The sequence below is a fragment of the Protomyctophum bolini genome, assembly GCF_963924005.1.
Source record: "Protomyctophum bolini genome assembly, chromosome: 21".
In the NCBI taxonomy this organism is placed as follows: Eukaryota; Metazoa; Chordata; class Actinopteri; order Myctophiformes; family Myctophidae; genus Protomyctophum; species Protomyctophum bolini.
In genome coordinates this window covers 26,332,696-26,353,677 of record NC_137882.1, presented here as the reverse complement: position 1 = coordinate 26,353,677, position 20,982 = coordinate 26,332,696, and the positions used below count along the sequence as shown (strand labels likewise).

The 20,982-nt window shown below is 47.7% G+C and overlaps 1 protein-coding gene across 2 annotated transcripts in view; it reads right to left on the bottom strand.

The window, feature by feature from the left end:
* Positions 1-20,261, bottom strand: part of sugct (succinyl-CoA:glutarate-CoA transferase) — a 104,267-nt gene extending 84,006 nt beyond the window's left edge. For both annotated transcript variants that reach the window (XM_080794244.1, XM_080794245.1), the window contains exons 1-6: positions 20,145-20,261; positions 19,577-19,628; positions 19,338-19,411; positions 18,650-18,735; positions 13,962-14,012; positions 12,380-12,500 (exon numbers count right to left, since the gene is read on the bottom strand). In XM_080794244.1, the coding sequence (XP_080650370.1) occupies positions 12,380-12,500; positions 13,962-14,012; positions 18,650-18,735; positions 19,338-19,411; positions 19,577-19,628; positions 20,145-20,226 (466 nt within the window). In that variant the 5' untranslated portion in view covers positions 20,227-20,261. The remainder of the gene's footprint in view (positions 1-12,379; positions 12,501-13,961; positions 14,013-18,649; positions 18,736-19,337; positions 19,412-19,576; positions 19,629-20,144) is intronic.
* Positions 20,262-20,982: the final 721 nt, after the last annotated feature.

Here is a 20,982-nt window from a genome sequence, read left to right as displayed (position 1 = left end):
CGACAACCGGTCCCGAGACTACCTCCATGCGCTCCTGGGAACGGTTGGGTGATCCGCTCCGGGGAACGGTATGTTTAACATTCACACTACCACAACATCTGCCAAGTGGTCCTGAGTGCACACCCGGGACCATAGTCGTCCCCCCCCCACCCCCCCCCCCCCCCCACACACACACACACACACACACACAAACGCACACACCCTGTGAGATGCTCTCTAATTGGCTGTGAAGACGATTAGTGTGAGCTTCAACCAAACCTCAAACATTCAATGAACATCTGGAATACACTCACACAATGTCTGTCTGTCTGTCTGTCTGTCTGTCTGTCTGTCTGTCTGTCTGTCTGTCTGTCTGTCGCCATCATTTGAAAACGCAACTCCTCTCTGCTCATGGAAATCGTTCATGTCCCAAATGGTCATGTAGCTTTTGGAGGCGCTGAGACCGGGGAGAGAGACAGTGAGCTCCCCAAGCTGCTTGCAGTCTGAAACGGCGAGCTTACATCCAGTTTTCAGTTCACTGCAGCCTGCTCCACCCGCTGTCCACCCGCCAAATCATCTGACCGCCGTTGTGTTGTTAGATTTAGATGGACCGTCTCCGCTATGGGATGGACTACAGCACTTTGACACAACGACTCACTATAGAGCACCGAAGTCTGACGTCAATATCGGTACAGTGCGCAAATCCACAGGTCTGTGTTTTATTTGCATTATAATCCCCATAGGGGGATTTTAGATCGCCTCATATAAGAACTGTGTTTGAAAAATAAACACCCCGGCCGTTTCACTCATATGGATATGAAGAATCAACTGACCAATCATCAATCATCAATCAACGCTAATGTTACTGCTACTGAATTAGTTACATTTTCGCTAGAAACAGACTGTATCATATTATGAGTGACTGACTGTTGTAAACGATACAGAGACACCTCCATGACAATAACGCCAAGACAGCTTGTTTATTTTTGGACCACGACACTTATATGAAACGATTTTTAAGACGAGCCCATGTTATTCTCCATAGAGACATTACTTCCGCAAACCAGGGGGAATCGAAGGGATGAGCGAGTTACGCCAGGACTTCGGTGCTCTATGCTGTCTAGGACAGGGGTTTCCCAAACAGTGGCTCGGGACCCATTTGAGGGTCACAGACCAATTTGTGTGGGGAAACAGATAGAGTACAAATAAAATGTTCTGCCTACATTTAAATATGCAGTCAATGTGTTAAGCGCGCGAGCGCACGCATGCATGCACGCACACACGCACGTGCACAGCCGCACACAGACACACAGACACACACACACAGGTCGCTGAAATGTTGAAATATGGAGATTCAACAATGGTTTCTGCCCGACAGCAACAAAACACAACACGAAAATGTCGTAGCTCAGTCGGTGGAGCACTCGCCTGTCGACCGCGAGGCCCCTGGGTTCGAACCCGGGGCTCCGCCAACTCAGCGTATATGAGGAGCACGGCGTGATGTTGTGCGGTAAGTACTGATGGTAGCTGATGGTAGGTGTTGCGCTCCACCTCAGCAATCCTTCTCCCAGAGGTCTATAGCGCATCGAAACGGGGATAGACTCCTGCTGCACCCTGGCTGGTATACCGACAATAAGCCTCTCTTTACTTACAACATGAAACACGGTGTGGAACTCAATGACGATCATAATATGGGGGAGAGAAATGAGTCGACTGTAAGTCCTCCTTATGGCCCTTTGGCAGTGTGCACGAGAAATGTAACACTGGGGGCTTTGGCCGCGTGTTCGAGTCCCGCTCATGACGACCTTTGCTGCGTGTCTCTCCCTCTCTCCTGTCAGTCTTCACTTGATACTATCGATAAAAGGCAGAAAAAAGCCCAAAAACAAGTCTTTAATAAAAAAAGAAATGTAACACTGACTGACCCAGCAGTTTGCAAGATTACGTTCTGACTGACACACACACACACACACACACACACACACACATTTAGAGGTTAAGTTGTGCCTGATTTACACTTAGTTCCGCAACACAGTCGGGCACTGAAAATACCGGATGTACGAGATCACCAGTTTGTAGATCAACTATTTTCGGCTTTAGTGTTAACAAAAGGTTAAAAAAAAGATGCCATTTGTGTGTGTGTGTGTGTGTGTGTGTGTGTGTGTGTGTGTGTGTGTGTGTGTGTGTGTGTGTGTGTGCGTGCGTGCGTTGTAGTCAGGATGTTGGACGTCATAAATCTACAACTATGTGGAGAGTCCTGCATGCAGCAGCTGTCACACTCTAATGAGGCCTCATGGGAAATGGAGTCTTTTTTGGAAGGAAGGGGGTGGGGGAGAGGTGGAGGTGGGGGAGGAAGAACAAGGGTGGAGGGATGGAGAGGAGGAGAGATCGGTGGGGGGGAGTGATAGAGCTGGGACGGATAGAGAGACTAAGAGGAAGAGAGGGGATGGAGAGAGAGAGACAGACAGAGAGAGAGACAGACAGAGACAGAGACAGAGACAGAGACAGAGACAGAGACAGAGAACGAGACAGAGCAGGAGGACAGAGAGAGATTGAGCAGGAGGACAGAGAGAGGGAGGCGAGAGAGATCTAGAGTGAGATAGAGAGATAATGCAGAGAGGAAAGGCACCAGAGGGGTGGGGGGGAGAGAAAGTCTGCGTGTGTGTGTGCGTGCGTGCGTGCGTCAGCTGGAACAGCTTAAAAGCGGCTTGCTCCAATTTTCCACCAAACGCGACAAATAAGAACGTTCGGCCGCAAGGACAATAAAAACACAACACATTTGTAATGCGTCGGAAACGATCAATCAGACACAACAATAACATTAAGGCGTGTGCAAATCTGCCTGGTAACAGCTGCTCACATCAGCCCTAATAAACGCGCCGTCTCCGCCGTCAGGTGGAAAGCACAAAGCCACGCAGTGACTCGACTGATCAGTGGACGACGGGTAAAGTTACTTTATACTTTTGTTACGAGATCAAGGGTCACGTTGGCTTGTCGTGGACATTTTTTGTCGACATTCCATGTTTGCCACAGACTGAGAATGCCACAGAATGAGTATAGACAATAATATTACCAGAAACACATGAACAGATAGCCCTGAATGACCACAATAGGTCTGTAACACTGAGAGTTAAGAAGGGGGTCTCTTCAAATGAAGCATTTGAGAACCACTAGTACTAAGTGGACTCCTTAATGTGCCACAGTGTCACAATAAATAAGTGTCATACTTATTCTGAAGAAAGCCTGGAGACTTGACATTCAGTAAGTGGGTGTTTTATGATCAAAATGAGAACATTATAATTGTGTGTAAAACAGAAAATCTAACATTGACAAGACCAAGTCTTTGCCACAAATACGGACATTGTGTGGTTTTATCCCATTTTTAATATAATCATTTTCTTGCTATGCTTTCTATTTCCTTTTTTATTTTGTATTGTGTGGTGTAAGAGTGACATCTGTCGGCAGTAGTGGTCACGCGCAAGATAGGCTCATATGCGCATGCGAGGACTGGCTACTGGTCAGAAGGACGATGGACATTGTTGTTGATGGGTGTTGCGGAGCTGTCGATTACCTAGCAGAAGCTAGCAGAAACTAGCCACTAGCTGAAACTGACTGAAAATAATGTGTTGAGTTTAATAAATGTGTTTAAAATATGCTCGAGTAATTCACTGTCTCACCCGTCGATAACCCCTTTGCGGAAGGAGTTGCTGAATTTGAGGAGTAATTTAGTAAAACCGTACAGTAATCGACAACGAGCCAGTCCCGCGACGGAGAAGCGAGGGCCGGACGGTGTCTGACAACAACAAAGCTAACGTCGCGTCGGATCCAGGAGGAGCATCCCGGCCGTTCGACGTCGCTTCAGGATCAAACAAGCCAACGTCAACATTGCATCAACATTCATTGTGGGGTTGAGTGTCTTGTGTTGGATCTGTCTATTGCAACGGCATAGGATAAGCCGTTTGCTGCGCTTTGACATTGCTAGTTGCTATCGAGCTGTTCAGCTAACAATAACATTGCTACGCTAGCTCCCGCCGGACCGGAAGTGGAGCGGCCGCCATCTTACTACGGTAAACCGGAAGTGGGTCAAAACACCGTCAAACGGGAGTATCGCGAGACGTGATTTGACTATGGAGGAGATGGATGAATATAAGAAGAAACGTGCTGCCTTGCAAGGGGCTTTCACTAGGAGGGCCAATTCCATTGCTTTTAACATTAACCACTTGACTGAGTATGATCTAATGGCTGAACTGAATGCTATCAAGGAAGATTATGAAAGACTATGTTATATTAGTTTTGAATATGCTGGTGCCTTGGAGGAGAAGGATGCTAGCGCATACACATCAGATGTGGCTGAAATTATGGCAAAGCTGGGAGATAGCCGCACAAAGTTTATTGCCACAGAGCTTGGACTTAAGAAGACATTGTGGACCCGTTGTGCAGTGGACCGGTTGAACGGTCTGAAAGACAATCTCAAGTCTGTTTTTGATCAGACCGACGCGCTCCTAGGGCAAGAATTGGCACATGAACAATATAAAGCAGCGTGCTCTGTGTTGGAGAGCAGAGTTGAAGCGCTGGAGGACTTTGTGCAAGCATGGTCCCGATGTGTCCCCGAGGAACGAGTGGAAGAAATCCGGACCTGCCTAAATGAAAACAAAGAGAAAAAGAGGACAACTATGGGTGCATGGGCGGACCACATGCACAGAGGTGCAGTCGGGGGGGACATTAATGCTGGCGCGGGCGGTGGAGTAACGGCCACCGCTGATGTAACCAGTGGACCCACTGACAGCGGCGGGGACAGTGGCTTGACAGCGACACACCCACAAAATGGAGGCACGGGCCTGGGCACTGACCAGACTGGTGCAGACAGTGGGGGCGCACCGGATGGGAATGTGAACCTCCCTGCGCAGAGCGTAAGTGCTCCGTTGACATCTCACCAGGCGCCACCGCAGCGCCCACCACCACCACGACGGTTTGAACCAGACGCTTTCAGCACACCGCGGCAGCAAAGATCGTTTGGTTTGCCGGCGGATGGCGGCAGCGTGCGGCAGGCAAATGCTGCACCAATGAACATTTCGAGTGTGTCTGCCAACTCCCTGGGGTCAATCGGACCTAGGATAGCGCTCGCACCACTACGCCTACCGAAATTCTCTGGGGACAGGAGGAGCTACTGGCGCTGGAAGGCGAACTGGGGGACCCTCCAGGGACTAGCAGAACCCACAGGCTCCCCGGAGTGTAGGCTATTTCACCTGCTGGACAGCATTAATGATGAGGTGAAAAGTGAACTCCGGCTGTCACATTGCCGTGATGCGAACGAGGTTTTCCGGGTTTTGGAGGACTGTTACGGAGACATGTCACAAATAGCGGACGACATTGTAATGGAGTTACAGGAGTTACCGGCTGCGCGCAACAACCAACCAAGAGAGGCTTTGCATCTGATCCAAGCGGTGGAGAGGGCGCTATTGGACCTTATGGACTTGGGTTGTGAGGACGCTATCAAAAATCAGTTGGTGATCCGGTCGCTGGAAAGTAAGCTGCCGGACAGTATGAAGGAGAGGTGGCTTTTGTACCGGTGCGATACGGCAAATAATGTCAACCCGCGGAACCGGTTCGACAAGTTGTGGCGGTTCCTGAGAGACCAGAAGACTGTTCTGGTGCAGATGGAGCAATTACAGTCCAAACGGCCAACCTCCGCCAGGGCTGGTGACCCACAACCACGTGAGAAGCCAAAAGAAAGACCAGGCGGGAGGATGCAGGAGAAGCGTTCATCCACAAGGGCTACGGCGAGCGAGGCAAGAGGCGACCACCCACAGGGTTCATGTGGCATGTGTGGTGAAGTAGGTCATACTGGCCGTTTATACCGCTGCAAGACTTTTAGGAAGGCCAGTCCGACTGCTCGGAGGGCTGAGGCTAAAAAGGTGAATGCTTGCCTGAAATGCTTGGATCTCCATGGGAGTGAGGGACCGTGCATTAAGAACTTTCTGTGTCGCAAGGATGAGTGCAAGAAGAGCGATGCACCAGCAGACCACCATTTTTTCCTATGCCTTAAAGCACCAGTCAAAAGAGACACTGCCAGAGAGGAGACCAAGGGAGAGAGGAGAAGAGAACCCCGTGGTCCGTCTGAGGAGCAGGAGACATTGTTTGCCAACCTAGGTCTGACCCCGGAGCAACTGGATGCTGTTCGTAAAGCCTGCACCAACAAAGTATCTTCGACTGTTTGTGCCGTGGAGGGTCTAGTGGACAAAAGCGGACCGAAGGAGCACCCAGTCCTCATGATGCTGGTGGACGTCACAACAAAGCGAGGAGACTGGATAGGTGCACTGATTGACCTGGCCTCGGATACTAACTATATCACACACCAGGCCGCAGAGAGACTTGGACTGACTGGTGAACCAATCATGCTAGTTATACGTGGTGTGGGTGGAATGGAGGCCAAGGTGAAGACATTGAGGTACTCCTTGAGCTTAAAAGTAGCAACGAAGAAGGGGACTTGGCGACTTCACGAGATGACCTGTTATGGTCTGGACCAGATAGCCAGAATGGACCACACAGTTGACTCTGGCCGCCTGGTGAAGTACTTTCCCGGTGTCAAACCGGGGGAGCTGATCCGCCCAGACAAAGTTGAGCTACTCATCAGCACACGGGAAGGGCGCCTTGCACCACAGCGGATGATGAGGTGCGGCGACCTGGTTTTGTGGGACGGCCCACTCGGGAAAACCGTCAGTGGTGTACACCCAGATCTATTTGAAGGCATTGAAGTGACAGTGCGTCAGTCATCAACCCATTTTGCATGCTCCATGAGGGCGGAGGCCAGACAGGTCGATGTTCTCCACGTTTGCCCGGAGCTGAAGAGCGGCGTGGAGGTCGGAACCACGGCTGCGTGCAATGCTGAGGTTGTTAAATGGCTCCAGTGGGACAGCATTGGTGCCGCCTGCGACCCAGTATGTGGAGGATGCCGTTGCGGGAAGTGCGCCCCCGGTGGGAAGGAAATGTCACTTGCTGATGAGAGAGAGTTGGAAATCATCAGGGGAGGACTGACCTTTAAGGTCAGCGACAAGCACAGTGACAAACCCCACTGGGACGCAAAGTACCCCTGGAAGGAGGACCCTGCTACCCTGCCCAATAACCGCAAAGCTGTTGAGGCAGCGTTCCTGAGGTCGGAGAGACGCCTGGAGAAGGACCCGGTATGGAAGGAAGCCTACGCAAGGCAGGTGCACGACATGATCGCGAGGGGGGCTGCCATCAAGCTGTCCAGGGATGTGATGGACAGTTGGAACGGAGCTGTGTGGTGGGTGAACCATCTCACCGCCCCCAACCCCCACTCCGTTACTACTCCGGTGAGACTTGTCTGGGACAGCAGCCAGGAATATAAGGGCGTGAGCCTGAATGGCATTTTGCTGAAGGGTCCAGACGTCTTGAACCCCATCAGGGCGGTGCTGCTTCGGTTCCGGGAGGGTGAACACGCGGCGATTGGAGACGTGGCCAAAATGTACAACTCCGTGTGGCTGGAGGACCAGGAGGTGCACGTTCACCGTTTCTTGTGGAGGGACTCCCCGGCTGATGACATTGAGGACTACGCCGTGGTGAGGGTGAATATGGGCGATCGGCCAGCCGGCTGCATTGCCCAGGTCGCGATGCGTGAAACCGCCCACCTGCCACAATTCGCGGACAAGGTGGAGGAGAGAAACGTCATCGTAGACAGTGCATATGTGGATGATTTTTTGTATTCACATAATGATCCCCAGAGGCTGGACGAGATCCTGGTGGGGGTGGAGACCATACTGGCAACCGGCGGGTTTTTCCTCAAGCCCTGGGTCCGGTCTGGCCAAGGTGGGAGGCAAGGCGCTGGTCCAGCTAAACCAGAGACTATTTTGTTGCCCAACCAGCTTCGTGACGAGGACAACAAGGCCCTGGGAGTTGGGTATCACGTGGAGGAAGACGAACTCTTCCTCATGGTGTCAGTCAACTTCTCCACGAGGAAGAAGAAGATTCGCACCGAACTCAACCTCACCTTGGAGGACGTGGAGGACAATACACCAGATCCCCTCACCCGCCGTGTATTGCTAAGCCAGGTAGCAGGACTTTATGACCCCCTTGGTCTGGCGACGCCCCTGAAACAAAAGGGTGTTATCCTGGTCCGGAGAGCCTTTCAGGAGGCTGGGACATTATCCAAGGATACATGGGACAAGCCGCTGTCTGGTGAACTGCGCGGGAAGGCAGTCGAGCTCTTCAAAGACTATGCTCGGCTGAGTACCATCACTTTTCCCAGGTGCATTACTCCCCGTGGCTGGGTGGGTGAGCCCTGGGGGATTACGTTTTCTGACGGGAGCTGTGACTCCTATGGAGCTGTCCTCTACCTGCTCTGGGAGACTTCTGGCGGAGTTGTGGCCCGGCTGGTGGAGTCGAAGGCCAAGTTGACACCCCTCGATCAGAAGGGCGACGCAGTTAAAGCGGAGATCTGTGGCGCGGTCTTTGCCACACGACTGAAGAGCTACCTGCTGAAACATGGGCGGCTGAAGGTGAAAACGTGGTACCACTTCGTCGACAGCCAGACGGTATTGGGCGCAATCCAGAGGGAGAGCTATGGCTTCCAAACCTTCTTTGCGAACCGTATTGGAGAGATACAGAAGGCCGGACCCATGACGGATTGGTGGTGGATTCCAGGTCAGTACAATGTGGCCGATCTGGTCACAAGAGGGTGTTCACCTGAACAGCTTGACGGTGACTCCCTGTGGCAGAGAGGTCCTGAGTTCTTGACCAGACCGGTGAAGGAATGGCCCATGAAATCCGCAGCAGAGGTGGCCTCCGGTACCAGGGAGATTGTGAGTAAGCTACAGAGAAAGGCTTTCTCCGCAGCCGTTACCAGGTCCCAGACGAAGGAGATGTCTACGCCAGGCGGTCCTAGCGGTGTCGGTGGCAGGGTCGAAGACGGTGCAACTGCAGGGTCTTCCCTGGTCAGAATCATGAAGTCCTTGCCAGGTGCAACTACAAGGTCTTCCTCAACAGCATCGGATGTCTGCAGTATGAAGAGACTGTGGGGTTCAGCTCTCGTGGATCAGTTGGATCTATCAAGGAGTAGTACCTTGACCAAGCTCTGTGGTGCTGTGGGACAGGTCCGCAGATATGTGCACTCATGGTTGAGTGTGAAACATCGAACCGGCAAGCGGGAACGGTGGGAGGCGGTGCTCACGGTCGAGGAGCGCAAAGTAGCGTTCCAGGATCTATGCCTCGCTGCCCAGGCCGGTGTAGCCTTCCCCACAACGACTCTTAACCGGCTCGTTGTGCACAAAGACAATGCAACAGGACTCTTGCTGTGCCACGGCCGTGTCCAGTCCGTGGATGAAGAGAGAGGTGGGGTTCCTTTGCTACCCCACAAGCATCGTATCAGCATGCTTCTCGCCGAAGAAGCGCACCGTGCCAACCACGAAGGTGTTGCCGGAACCCTCCTTCGGATGAGAAGAAGGGCTTGGGTAGTGCAAGGCCCTAGAGTCGCCCGCAAGGTGGTCGACGCGTGCATACATTGCCGAAAAAGAAGAGCCAAGTTAAGCACGCAAGTGATGGGCGACCTCCCCCCTGTACGCACCAGTCCAGCGGCTCCTTTTGAGTATACAACACTGGACCTGTTTGGCCCGTACACCGTCAGGAGCGTGGTGAAAGGGCGAGTGAAGAGGAAGATCTGGGGAGTGGTCTTGAGTTGTATGGCCTCAAGAGCGGTTCATGCAGACCTGGTTGAAGACCTGTCGACTGACAGCTTTCTCAAAACGTACCAGCGATTCACCGCCTTGAGAGGCCATCCGAAAAAGCTCTGGTCTGACATGGGCACGAATTTTGTGGGGGCCAAACCAGCACTTGAAGAGCTCTACAGCTTCCTGGCGGGTCTCAACAAAGAAGAGATACAGAGGAAAGCGGCTGTGGCTGGGACCGACTGGACTTGGGAGTTCAGCCCAGCGGACTCGCCACACCGAAATGGGGCAGCGGAGGCGGCTGTCCGCGTGTTGAAGAGAGCGTTGAGCAGCGTTGGTGAGGGTGGTGAGCTGACCACTCTAGAGTTCCAGACCCTCCTGTATCTGGCTGCCAATCTCGCGAACGAGAGGCCGATCAGTGCCAGAGCACAAGTTCGAGATGAGACTGTGGACATTGTGACACCCAACATGTTGCTGTTGGGGAGGGCGGGGCCCGGAGGTGACACCCAGGGATTTGAATTCCCTGCATATCCTTTCAGCCGTCTACGAGCAGTCCAGGTGGAGGTCGACAAATTCTGGAGGCGTTGGAGCCAGCTAGCAGGTCCTCACCTGTTCGTCCGTCAAAAGTGGCACTTTCCTGCCAGGAATATCACAGCTGGAGACCTGGTCTGGTTGGCGGACCAAAACGCCCTCCGGGGTCGTTTCAGACTGGGTCGGGTCGTGGAGACTTTCCCTGACGGCAAAGGTGTCGTTCGGGACGTCAAAGTGCGAACCTGCCACAGTCTTCCCATCAGCTGGTCCCGCGAGAAGAAGGAAGGAGCCCCTTGTTCTTCCGCCATCCTCCACAGGGACGTGCGGAGGCTGGTGGTGCTGATTCCAGTTGAGGAGCAGGGAGGTGGTGCCGGACTCAGTTAGCTACTGTTCGAAAAGCCGTTGGATTATTTTCTACATTTTTTAAATGTTGGAATACCACCACGGACTTTGAAGTTTTCCATTTTTTAAATGTTTACGATTTGTCTATTATGTTTACAAAGCAGGATTTGGAGCTGTGTAAGAATCTTTGTGTGTTTATTATGGCCTATTTGGTCGGTGCCCAATAGCCCAGGTGGGAGGTGTGTGGTTTTATCCCATTTTTAATATAATCATTTTCTTGCTATGCTTTCTATTTCCTTTTTTATTTTGTATTGTGTGGTGTAAGAGTGACATCTGTCGGCAGTAGTGGTCACGCGCAAGATAGGCTCATATGCGCATGCGAGGACTGGCTACTGGTCAGAAGGACGATGGACATTGTTGTTGATGGGTGTTGCGGAGCTGTCGATTACCTAGCAGAAGCTAGCAGAAACTAGCCACTAGCTGAAACTGACTGAAAATAATGTGTTGAGTTTAATAAATGTGTTTAAAATATGCTCGAGTAATTCACTGTCTCACCCGTCGATAACCCCTTTGCGGAAGGAGTTGCTGAATTTGAGGAGTAATTTAGTAAAACCGTACAGACATGTTGGATGACCCCCTGTACGAGATATACCGCATCATGTCAACAAGAATGATGTTGTTGTGTTTACTATTTGTGTCACAGAAACACATTAATGCAACTAGTGGGCCGTGCTCAGCTATGCGTGTAACTGGAGAACTAGCCTCCATACCCAGGCTTTCATTTCACTGGAGAACTATACATATAGCTATGCCCAATGGAAACCACAATAGGTGGAGGATAATGTTCCCATCCCAAAAATACGCAGAGAAACTTCAGAAACAGCTGACATTTTGTCATTGTAATTGTAACCATTTGATGGACTCTAAAACGACTATCTGTTGGGATAAAAAACCTTCTTCAACATTCAAACTGTGTTCATATGGCAAACAAAAAAATAAAAATCTAAAATAAATCAAATTTTTTGGTCAATTGTGGAGTTCCAGTAGTGCCAGGAAGTGTCACAATTTGCTATTTGCTTATCGTGACACTCTTACTCGTACGATGAAGCAGGGCATTAAATTACAAAATTACTATTATTATTATTAATACAATACAACACACATGCAGTCGAGCACGCTCGCACATGACGCACACACACACACACACACACACACACACACACACACACACACACACACACACACACACACACACACACACACAGTTATATAGGATCATTGGATCTGTGTCAAATTTGTTTTATTGTATGTAATTGTCTTAAATGGTGCAATGTTAGACAAAGCAATAACGAGACAAGAGTTTTCTGCTGGTGTTTGGGGACATCTAGTGGCGCTCGCCGCTCTGTGGGAACAGCAGGCCAGTTACAAGAGACTGCACTGATGCAAAGCAAAGGTACTATGTTTACCCAGGGTAACTGGACTAAGCTCAAGAACTTGTTTACAGCCAGGCCCTGCTCATAGAACATTTCATGGTAGGGGTTCAATGCCTTGCTCAAGGGCACTTCAACGGTGGTAATTTTAACGTGCCGGTCCGGGGATACAAACTAGCGACCTTCCGATATCAAGACCGCTCCGCAAACCGTTCAGCCACCGCTGCCCGATGCATGTTTGGATAACTGACTGACTGTTGACTGACTGACTGACTGACTGACTGACTGACTGACTGACTGACTGGCCAATTACATATCATTCTGAAATTCTTTGAGAACCACAGACATATAGAACAAGCTGTCATGATTCAGAAGACATTTGTAGAATGGAGCTCAGGTCTAAATGGGTCAGTACAGTACCTGATATGGAGCAGTAGATGAGGCCTGGGTTGGCAGCACTCAGCTGGGTGAATCCGAGGCCCATCTGCTCCAACTTCCCTGGAAGATAATTCTCCACCAACACGTCACTCACTGCTGCCAACTACACACACACACACACACACACACACACACACACACACACAGATGAGTGAGTGAGTGAGTGAGTGAGTGAGTGAGTGAGTGAGTGAGTGAGTGAGTGAGTGAGTGAGTGAGTGAATTATGCTTGAATTTCATTACAATTTACAATTCAGGCATTTAGCAGAGGCTCTTGATCCAGAGCGACTTACATTTTAAGCAAAAACAAAAGCATGGCATACATCACATATTATATACTTCACTTATCATGAATCATGTTTAAACTAAGAACGTAACAGTGGAGTATCTATGTCAGCTATACATACTATACTATATTATATATTATACAATATACACATATATACATACATATGTACTATAAAGTCATTAATCACCACAACATTGTTTGCCTGCTGTCCTATAGTTTCAATGTACAAATTATTATTTTGACGGTGTGTTGTTTTGTTTTCTGGTCTAGAGGTGGGGGGGGGGGGGGGGGATTGCTGGCACGAAAAAAGAAAACGGTGGACTTGTGGGCTTCCTATATGGCAGATTTTCCAATGTGTTTCCCCACTCAGGCTTATCATTTCTGAGCCGAATGCGAACGATGATAAAAGCCTGGTTACTGAGGCTACTCTGAAGATAAAAGCCTGGTTACTGAGACTACTCTGCGTTTGATGTATGTGTTCACCTTGCCTATTGTTAGTCACTCTAGAATGACTAAGAGTGTCTTTACAAGTGGTTTTTATTTCAACCAGTGGTCCTTGAGGGGGTTCCAGGTGGTCCCTGGGGGGGGGGGGGTTCCAGGTGGTCCCCTGCTAAATGATGGGAGAGTTGGTAACCAAATGGCCGGACGCTTATAGATCTTTAACTCTTACGGGTCCATTTGGTTTCATTTTACACTCATTACATATGTTTTACATATCTATACAGTTAATCGTAAAATGAATGAATGCATGCATGCACGAATGAATGAATGAATGAATGAATGAATGCATGCATGCATGCATGAATGAATGAATGAATGAATGAATGAATGAATGAATGAATGCATGAATGAATGAATGAATGAATGAATGCATGCATGCATGCATGCATGAATGAATGAATGAATGAATGCATGCATGCATGCATGAATGAATGAATGAATGAATGAATGCATGAATGAATGCATGCATGCATGCATGCATGCATGCATGCATGCATGAATGCATGAATGAATGAATGAATGCATGCATGAATGAATGAATGAATGAATGCATGCATGCATGCATGAATGAATGAATGAATGAATGAATGAATGAATGAATGAATGCATGCATGCATGCATGAATGAATGAATGAATGCATGCATGCATGCATGCATGCATGCATGAATGAATGAATGAATGAATGAATGAATGAATGAATGAATGAATGTACAATACTACAAACACATGACAAAGGTTCAACAACACACTATAAAAAGATCAAACTTGTAGCCTACCTCTGTGATGATCCGGACCCCTTCAGGGTGTTTGAGATCCACTGCAATGCTCTGTGGAGTAAAAAACAGACCCTGTTAAGTAACCCATTTTGACCTGAGATCAGATTCTAAAAATGTCTTCTACATCCTGACAGTTTTATGAAAAAGCTATGTTTCTATGTCAGTCGTTCTTCGATTTTTCAAAAATAGCTAAAGCATAACATAATGCTAACACCAAAAGGGGTTCCCGCACAAAATGGGTTTAAGTACAGTACAGCAGGGGTTCTCAACCGTTTTGGCTGGGGACCCCCGGAAATGTTTTGGCCATGTCTGTTTTTGAAGAAAATGTAAAAAAAAAACATCTCTCTTTCCGCGATTTAAAACTAAATTACGTAATTATATTTTATTGTTTTTTGATAGCATTCTATTTCTCCCCTTGTTAGATAGATAGAATAGGACCAATATGGAAATAAGACTGGGACTTTTTTTGTGTTATGCTTTTGTCCAAAACTCTTTTGTTTTGTGCATTTGCTTGTTGTCAGTCAGTCAGTCAGTCAGTCAGTCAGTCAGTCAGGCCTTTCAGCCACACGCAAACGGCGTTTTCGGCCACTCAAACGGAGGTTTTTGGAAAACGGATAAATAAGTGAAGATTTTCGAAAATATCCAGATCAGTGGATCTGTGTAGGCATGTGAAACGGAGCTTTTGAGAAACGATGACGTCGCCGCTCATTAGCGCATATCATTTTTACTATAATTAGGTGAGAAATGCAGCTTGTGCCTGCATGGAAACTACACGGATATCTATCCGATTGTTCATGTTTATATATCAACTTTAAAACTTAAATCATAATCAACTGCAGCGAGCAAAGGCTCTGCTCTGCTGCATCCAATAATAAATACCGGTATAACAGCCTACTAGTCCAGTGCGCAGGGGCGCAATAAGCTAGGGGACGGAGGGGACGAATCCCCTGCCAGCGTCACATTGGTCCCCCCCAAATGAGTTTGGGGATCCCCCTCTGGCTTGGGGGTCCCCCCCTTTATCCCCCCTGGCTCCAAAGTTATCTTAGGAGTAATACTTGTGAAATCCTGCGTTCATAAACGCGATATATTTTGAAGGGTATATTTGATCCACCCCTGTCTAAATCCCAAAATGGTTTGGCCCATCTACCTTCGGCTTTTTGGAAGTTGTTACACCGCCATCAGTGACCCAATGTGCTTTGCACTCTGTGGTGATTGCGTAATGATTCTAATAATACAGGAACAGTATTCAATAGGTCACCATTTTTGGTGTCACGCACAACTTTTGGTAACGTGTATTGACTAGATCGATAGGAGATGAATGAATATACTTTATCCTCTACTCTATGGACACGTATTAGCCCGCGGACCCCCCTCCCCCCATTTGAAGAGAAGAGAAGGACCCCCATAAGAGAAGATTTATACAGCCTGTATAAATCTTCTCTTATGGGGGTCAGCTCTAGCAGTAGCATAGCCCCGCAAGCAGAACCCGAATGTAGTAAAGTTTCTGACACTTTTAAGACTTTACTGCATTGGGTCCTGCTTCAAGTGGGGCTGTCGCCAGTTACGCACAAACAAATACTATGTAAACACTCCATGAGACGGACTTCTGCGCGCTTTTACCATGGTTATTCATGTATTGACTTACGAATGTGCGAACTATAAGTACCTTACATACCATACCGACACATCTCCTGTGTCGCGGAAGCCGTTAAGTATTTTTAATCCATGATTGATTAAAAATGTCGCTTCTTCCTACCTTGTTTATTGACACCTCATTGTACCGCCTATCTGGCTAGCTAGTGGTGCTACAGCTATGACGGAGCAGATCAAAGGCAGGGACGTTGCCCGCAAAGCCAACCGCACATCGGGAGGCGGTACAATAAACGGTAAATAAACAAGAAGAAATCAAAGCGACATTTTTAATCAAACATGGATTAAAAATACTTAACGGCTTCCGCGACACAGGAGATTTTATCAGAGGTATGTAAGGTACTTATAGTTCGCACATCCGTAATCAAACACAATACAAAGCGCGGTAATAGCGAGCAGATCGAAGAAAGGTTGAGTTTTTTATATCCGCGTTCCAACAATTGCATTGGAAAATCTTAGCTTGACCAGGGACCCTACGGGTCAGCCCGGTTCGGTTCGGATTGGGCTGACCCAGGGGGTTCCGAGAGGGGCTAGCAGTAGCAGTGATTCTCAACCCGTTTAATTTCAAGGACCCCGCTGCGTCCACATGACATGCCACAATTAAGGCGACAAGGGTCCATTTGGTTCCAAACTATCATGTAGCTGTACCCCCTGGAACTCACGGCTCAAGGACCTCTGGGGGTCCCCGGACGGCCGGACCCCACTTTGGGATTTATATTATTATATTAGCCACTAATGAAAGCACAACTGTCAACACCAGGTAAGGTGCAACTACATATTTAAAACATGCGAACCCTCTCCTCTCCTGAAAACTTCCCAGGTGTTGTACATTTTATATAGAATAGGCTAACTTGCATGAGGTCAGTGAGTTTTGACCTGTTTTAGGCGCTGCTGATAATGTGGTTAAACTTTTACGTTTTGAGACACATGGGAGGAGGAGGAATCACAGCCAGGTAATTCATAATAATAATAATAATAATAACTGTGCCAAAGCAGTTTTGTATGTGCATTGAGTCACTGGAACAACCTCTCTGTAATCCGACCCTAACCATAACCCCACGTTTTGGTGGTTAGACCCCCCCATCCCCCCCTCCCCTAGGGTGGTGGGGGGGACGGGGGGGACGGATTTTTCGGCGGCGCCGCTCTATATCCCCCCCTAGCGTTCGGTCAGTGTTGCGCCTCTGCCAGTGCGGACTGGTGATTTCATTTGTATCGGTGCCGAGTGCGAAGCTTGAACAATAGGTCAATTGCGGACCGCTACAGATAAACTGTGGATATTAACCTACCAATAAGGACCCAGGCCAAATGCCATTGCGCAGTACACCAACAAGTCTGTGCGTGGTGTGTGCATAGCCGCATGTGAAACTATATTCTCGTGCTGTATTTTGCTCTCCATTTCATGGAGGGAGAGAGAGAGAGAGGGTGCAGAGAGACTGCATTCCGTTGTCGCTGTGCCTGCATGCCGACAATGTGCACGCGTGAACTTTTATTAGCCTACCTTATAACGTGACATTTATTATACACCTGGAAAATATAGTCACACTAAAGGTTAACCACTGGTTGTGGACGCGACCCTTCTATAGGTCTGACTCTGCTATTATTTTCTGTGCAGGACTTGCCAAGTCGCCAGAGCAATGGTAAAGTGTCTATCATTTTTTTTAATTATATGGAGAGAAAAGTCGAGTCGGGATTTGGAGATTTGTCTCCAAATCATTGTCTGTCAGACATGCTAACAGACAATGAAATAAACATGTTCCACTTCCACTCGCAATTTAGGTGGCTTTTAAAATGCGGTACTTATTCCTTTATTTAAAAAATATGATTGGCACCTCATGTGTAAATATAAAATCAAATATAATATAGCCTACAATTGAAACCTGCTATACTGCAGTGATGTTATCCTGTGTTCAATGCGTTTCTGCGTTTGTGTGTGGACCAGGGGGGCAGTCAGACAGATATTTCATGAAGCCACAATGGAAATCGGGATTTCCTGAAAGTTCATATAATGGCCTGTTGTGGCACTGTCATTGGGCCCAAAAAAACCCATAGCCCCATAGAAGTCCATGTATTTGGGCCCAACTTCACCTAGACTGTATTACCTTAATAGACATGGTCATGAATACTTTCTGCTTCCAGTCACTAGTTTAAAGTCTCATTTCTCATGTCATAATATTCTTTTTGGAAAAGTATGGTCCAATTTATTTAAAAAATGACCATAAAGTCGCGTATGTTCTGAGGGGCGTGGCTACCGTTACAGTCTATGATCGGGTAGCCTGGGCACCATTTCATTTCGGTATGAGCCGGAAGATATGCCTACGTCACGTTGTATGCAGCTTCCCAAACAGGATGTACCCAAAATAATCCCCCCTCCCCCGCGATCAAAATGTTAGTTCCCCCCCGACTTTACTCGCCAGTTGCCATTGTGCCGCAATCTCTAAAAAGCACACTCACATTTATATTTATTTTGTATTTTAAAATTCAACGAAACTAAAGTACGCCGCATCAGAAGCATATTAATTGGTAGGAACTAACATTTTGATCGCGGGGGAGGGGGGATTATTTTGGGTACATCCTGTTTGGGAAGCTACCTACAACGTGACGTAGGCATATCATCCGGCACCGGACTTTTGGAACAGAGACCAGGCTTTCCTCCGAGGCGGTGGAAAGCCTGGTGATGCGAGGTTAATGATCGGGATTCCCCACCCACTCGAGTCAAAATAAAAACCAACTAAGAAGAAGGGGGGAAGTCCCGCCTCGTTGTCTGGGCCAGCCAATGGGCCAGCTGGGCCCAAACGGATCTAGAAAGATGGCGATTTACAATTCAAGGACTGACAGGCTTCATTTTACATTCATGTTAGACCCGGGGAACGCTTTGTCCATATTTTTTACAGTCTATGGTGTGGACACAGATATCTCTGTAGGGGGCGAAAATATCCATATATGTGTAGCCCAGGCCTCAGACTTATGAGTGGACGTCGTTGAAATGAGAAAGGTTTGAGAAACAACACAACATGACAGTTTGACCGGAGATTATTGACCTTTTTGTTACGGTTCACGCTGAGGAAGTAAGCACTCTCTGTCCCCACAAACGGTGGACCCCAGGACCTGGTGTCATCTCCCGCTCCTGTCGCACGCACATGCACGCACACACGCACGCACACGCACACACACACACACACACACACACACACACACACACACACACACACACACACACACACACACACACACACACACACACACACACACGCACGCACACACACACACACACACACAGCACGAAAAGGATCAGAAATGACGTTTTCCGGTGGTTATGTCTCTGTTGCTTCTTGCCTAAAGCTTTTACACAGTTGTAATGGTGGCTAAACTCCGACCAGTTGTCAGAAAACTCCAGTAGAAAGGCCTTCTTTACCATTATGCTCTTTGAGCCTATAGTTGAAGCGGAAGTGATTGTGTGGTGTACTGTACGGAGCTTCAGCCATCCCAAGATGTCAGATAAAAGTTTCACTTTTTTAATTGAATTACTTTCCACAATATTCCCTTTTTTTCCATTTGATTCCCCAGAGTTAGTGTCGAAGTGTCCTTGAGCAAGACGCTGAACTATATTATTATAAATGCACCATTTACCATTTACAAATGAATTCACCCACTTGTTTTATACACCCGTAAACCTGTGACGTGTCAATACAGTTGATTGTGATTACAAACAGTGCCATATCCACCCACCTGGTCTCTCCACCTTAATGACCTCCGCACCCAGGTCACCGAGAATCATAGTGGCAAACGGACCTGCCAGCACCCTGCCGCGCGTGCGCGCACACACACACACACACACACACACACACACACACACACAAACACACACACCAGGAGAGTATAAGTGAGGGACAGATGTTTTACATCACTCTATAACTGCTAATAAAAGGTTCAGAGATTCAGTACATTAACAGTGACAGATTGCCTACCTTGTCAAGTCCAGCACTCTGACCCCCTCTAGTGGCCGAACACTGTCGCCACCTGTCAAACAAAATGAATGCAAAAATGTTCAGCATTCTTTCTGTCTGTCTGCCTACCTAGTGTATGGCTGTCTGTCTGTCTAGTGTCTGTCTGTCTGTCTGCCTGCCTGTCTGTCTGTCTAGTGTCTGTCTGCCTGTCTGTCTGTCTGTCTGCCTATCTATCTGTCTGTCTGTCTGTCTGTCTGTCCGTCTGTCTAGTGTCTGTCTGCCTGTCTGTCTGTCTAGTGTCTGTCTGTCTGTCTGTCTGTCTGTCTGAGTCATTCATTCATTTCCTCGCCTCATGTAGACAGACAGAAATAAGTAACCAAATGTTTTTAAGAGATAATTTCTTAAAATAACCAGATTTACAACAAGTGTGTTCTAAAAGCGACGGACGACGCAGTTACATTTTGGCATAGATTAAACTAAAGCCAGACTTTGACAGTGAGTGACAGCTTTGCTGGACTGTCTGAAACTGAATAACAAATAAAGTAGCCTATAGTTGCAATAATACTGTATAATAATAAATGTGTCACACCTGTTGCTGTTGTGAATGAGAAGCAGCGCGTGCACTTGAAAGCTCGCGGACACAACAACACAGAAGCACATGTTTTGAACATGTTTAGTTTGTGTGTTATTGTTGTAAAGACGGTGTCGTAACCACGCTGCTGCTGCCGTCCGTGCTGCTTATTTGAGAGGCGGACACTACCGGGTGACGACGGTGACGACGGGAGAGGATAGGCGGACACCGCTGTTACGACCAATCTAGTGGCCCGTCCAATTGTGTTCCTCAATTCAATTCAAATGATCTTTATTGGCATTGAGAAAACATAAAAATAAGTTGAAAATGGAAAGTATAAATTAATACAGTTGGAGGAGGTTTGAATTTTGATTGATTGATTGAAATATTTATTAACAGTTTGTAGAATTACAGTACATTTTAAGCACAAACTCAATACAGAGACTGTCAACTGTGAGTGGTACAGCATTTTTAAACAGAGCTATACTACGTATGTCACATCGTTTTTTTTGCAATCACTTTGAAACAAATAGCAGTCACTTTTTATTTTCTTCTTTGCTGAAGACTAATGGCCAAACGTGGGGGACGCTGGCTGCGGTAACTGAACTCGATGGGTCACTAAATACGACGCAACACAAGGAAGTAAATAGTGACTGGCATTTTGTGGGCTGCGTTCAACACATAAGTTCAACGAAACAGCAAAGAGAAGTGGTTTAATAAACACCAATATAGTTTAATTGACACTGAACTGAACGTGAAACAATGTAAGTATAGTCTATCTGGTAAATTATGTTTATGGACATATTTGTAAATAGAAATAAATGTATAAATATCACATGGAATTAATTTATGATCT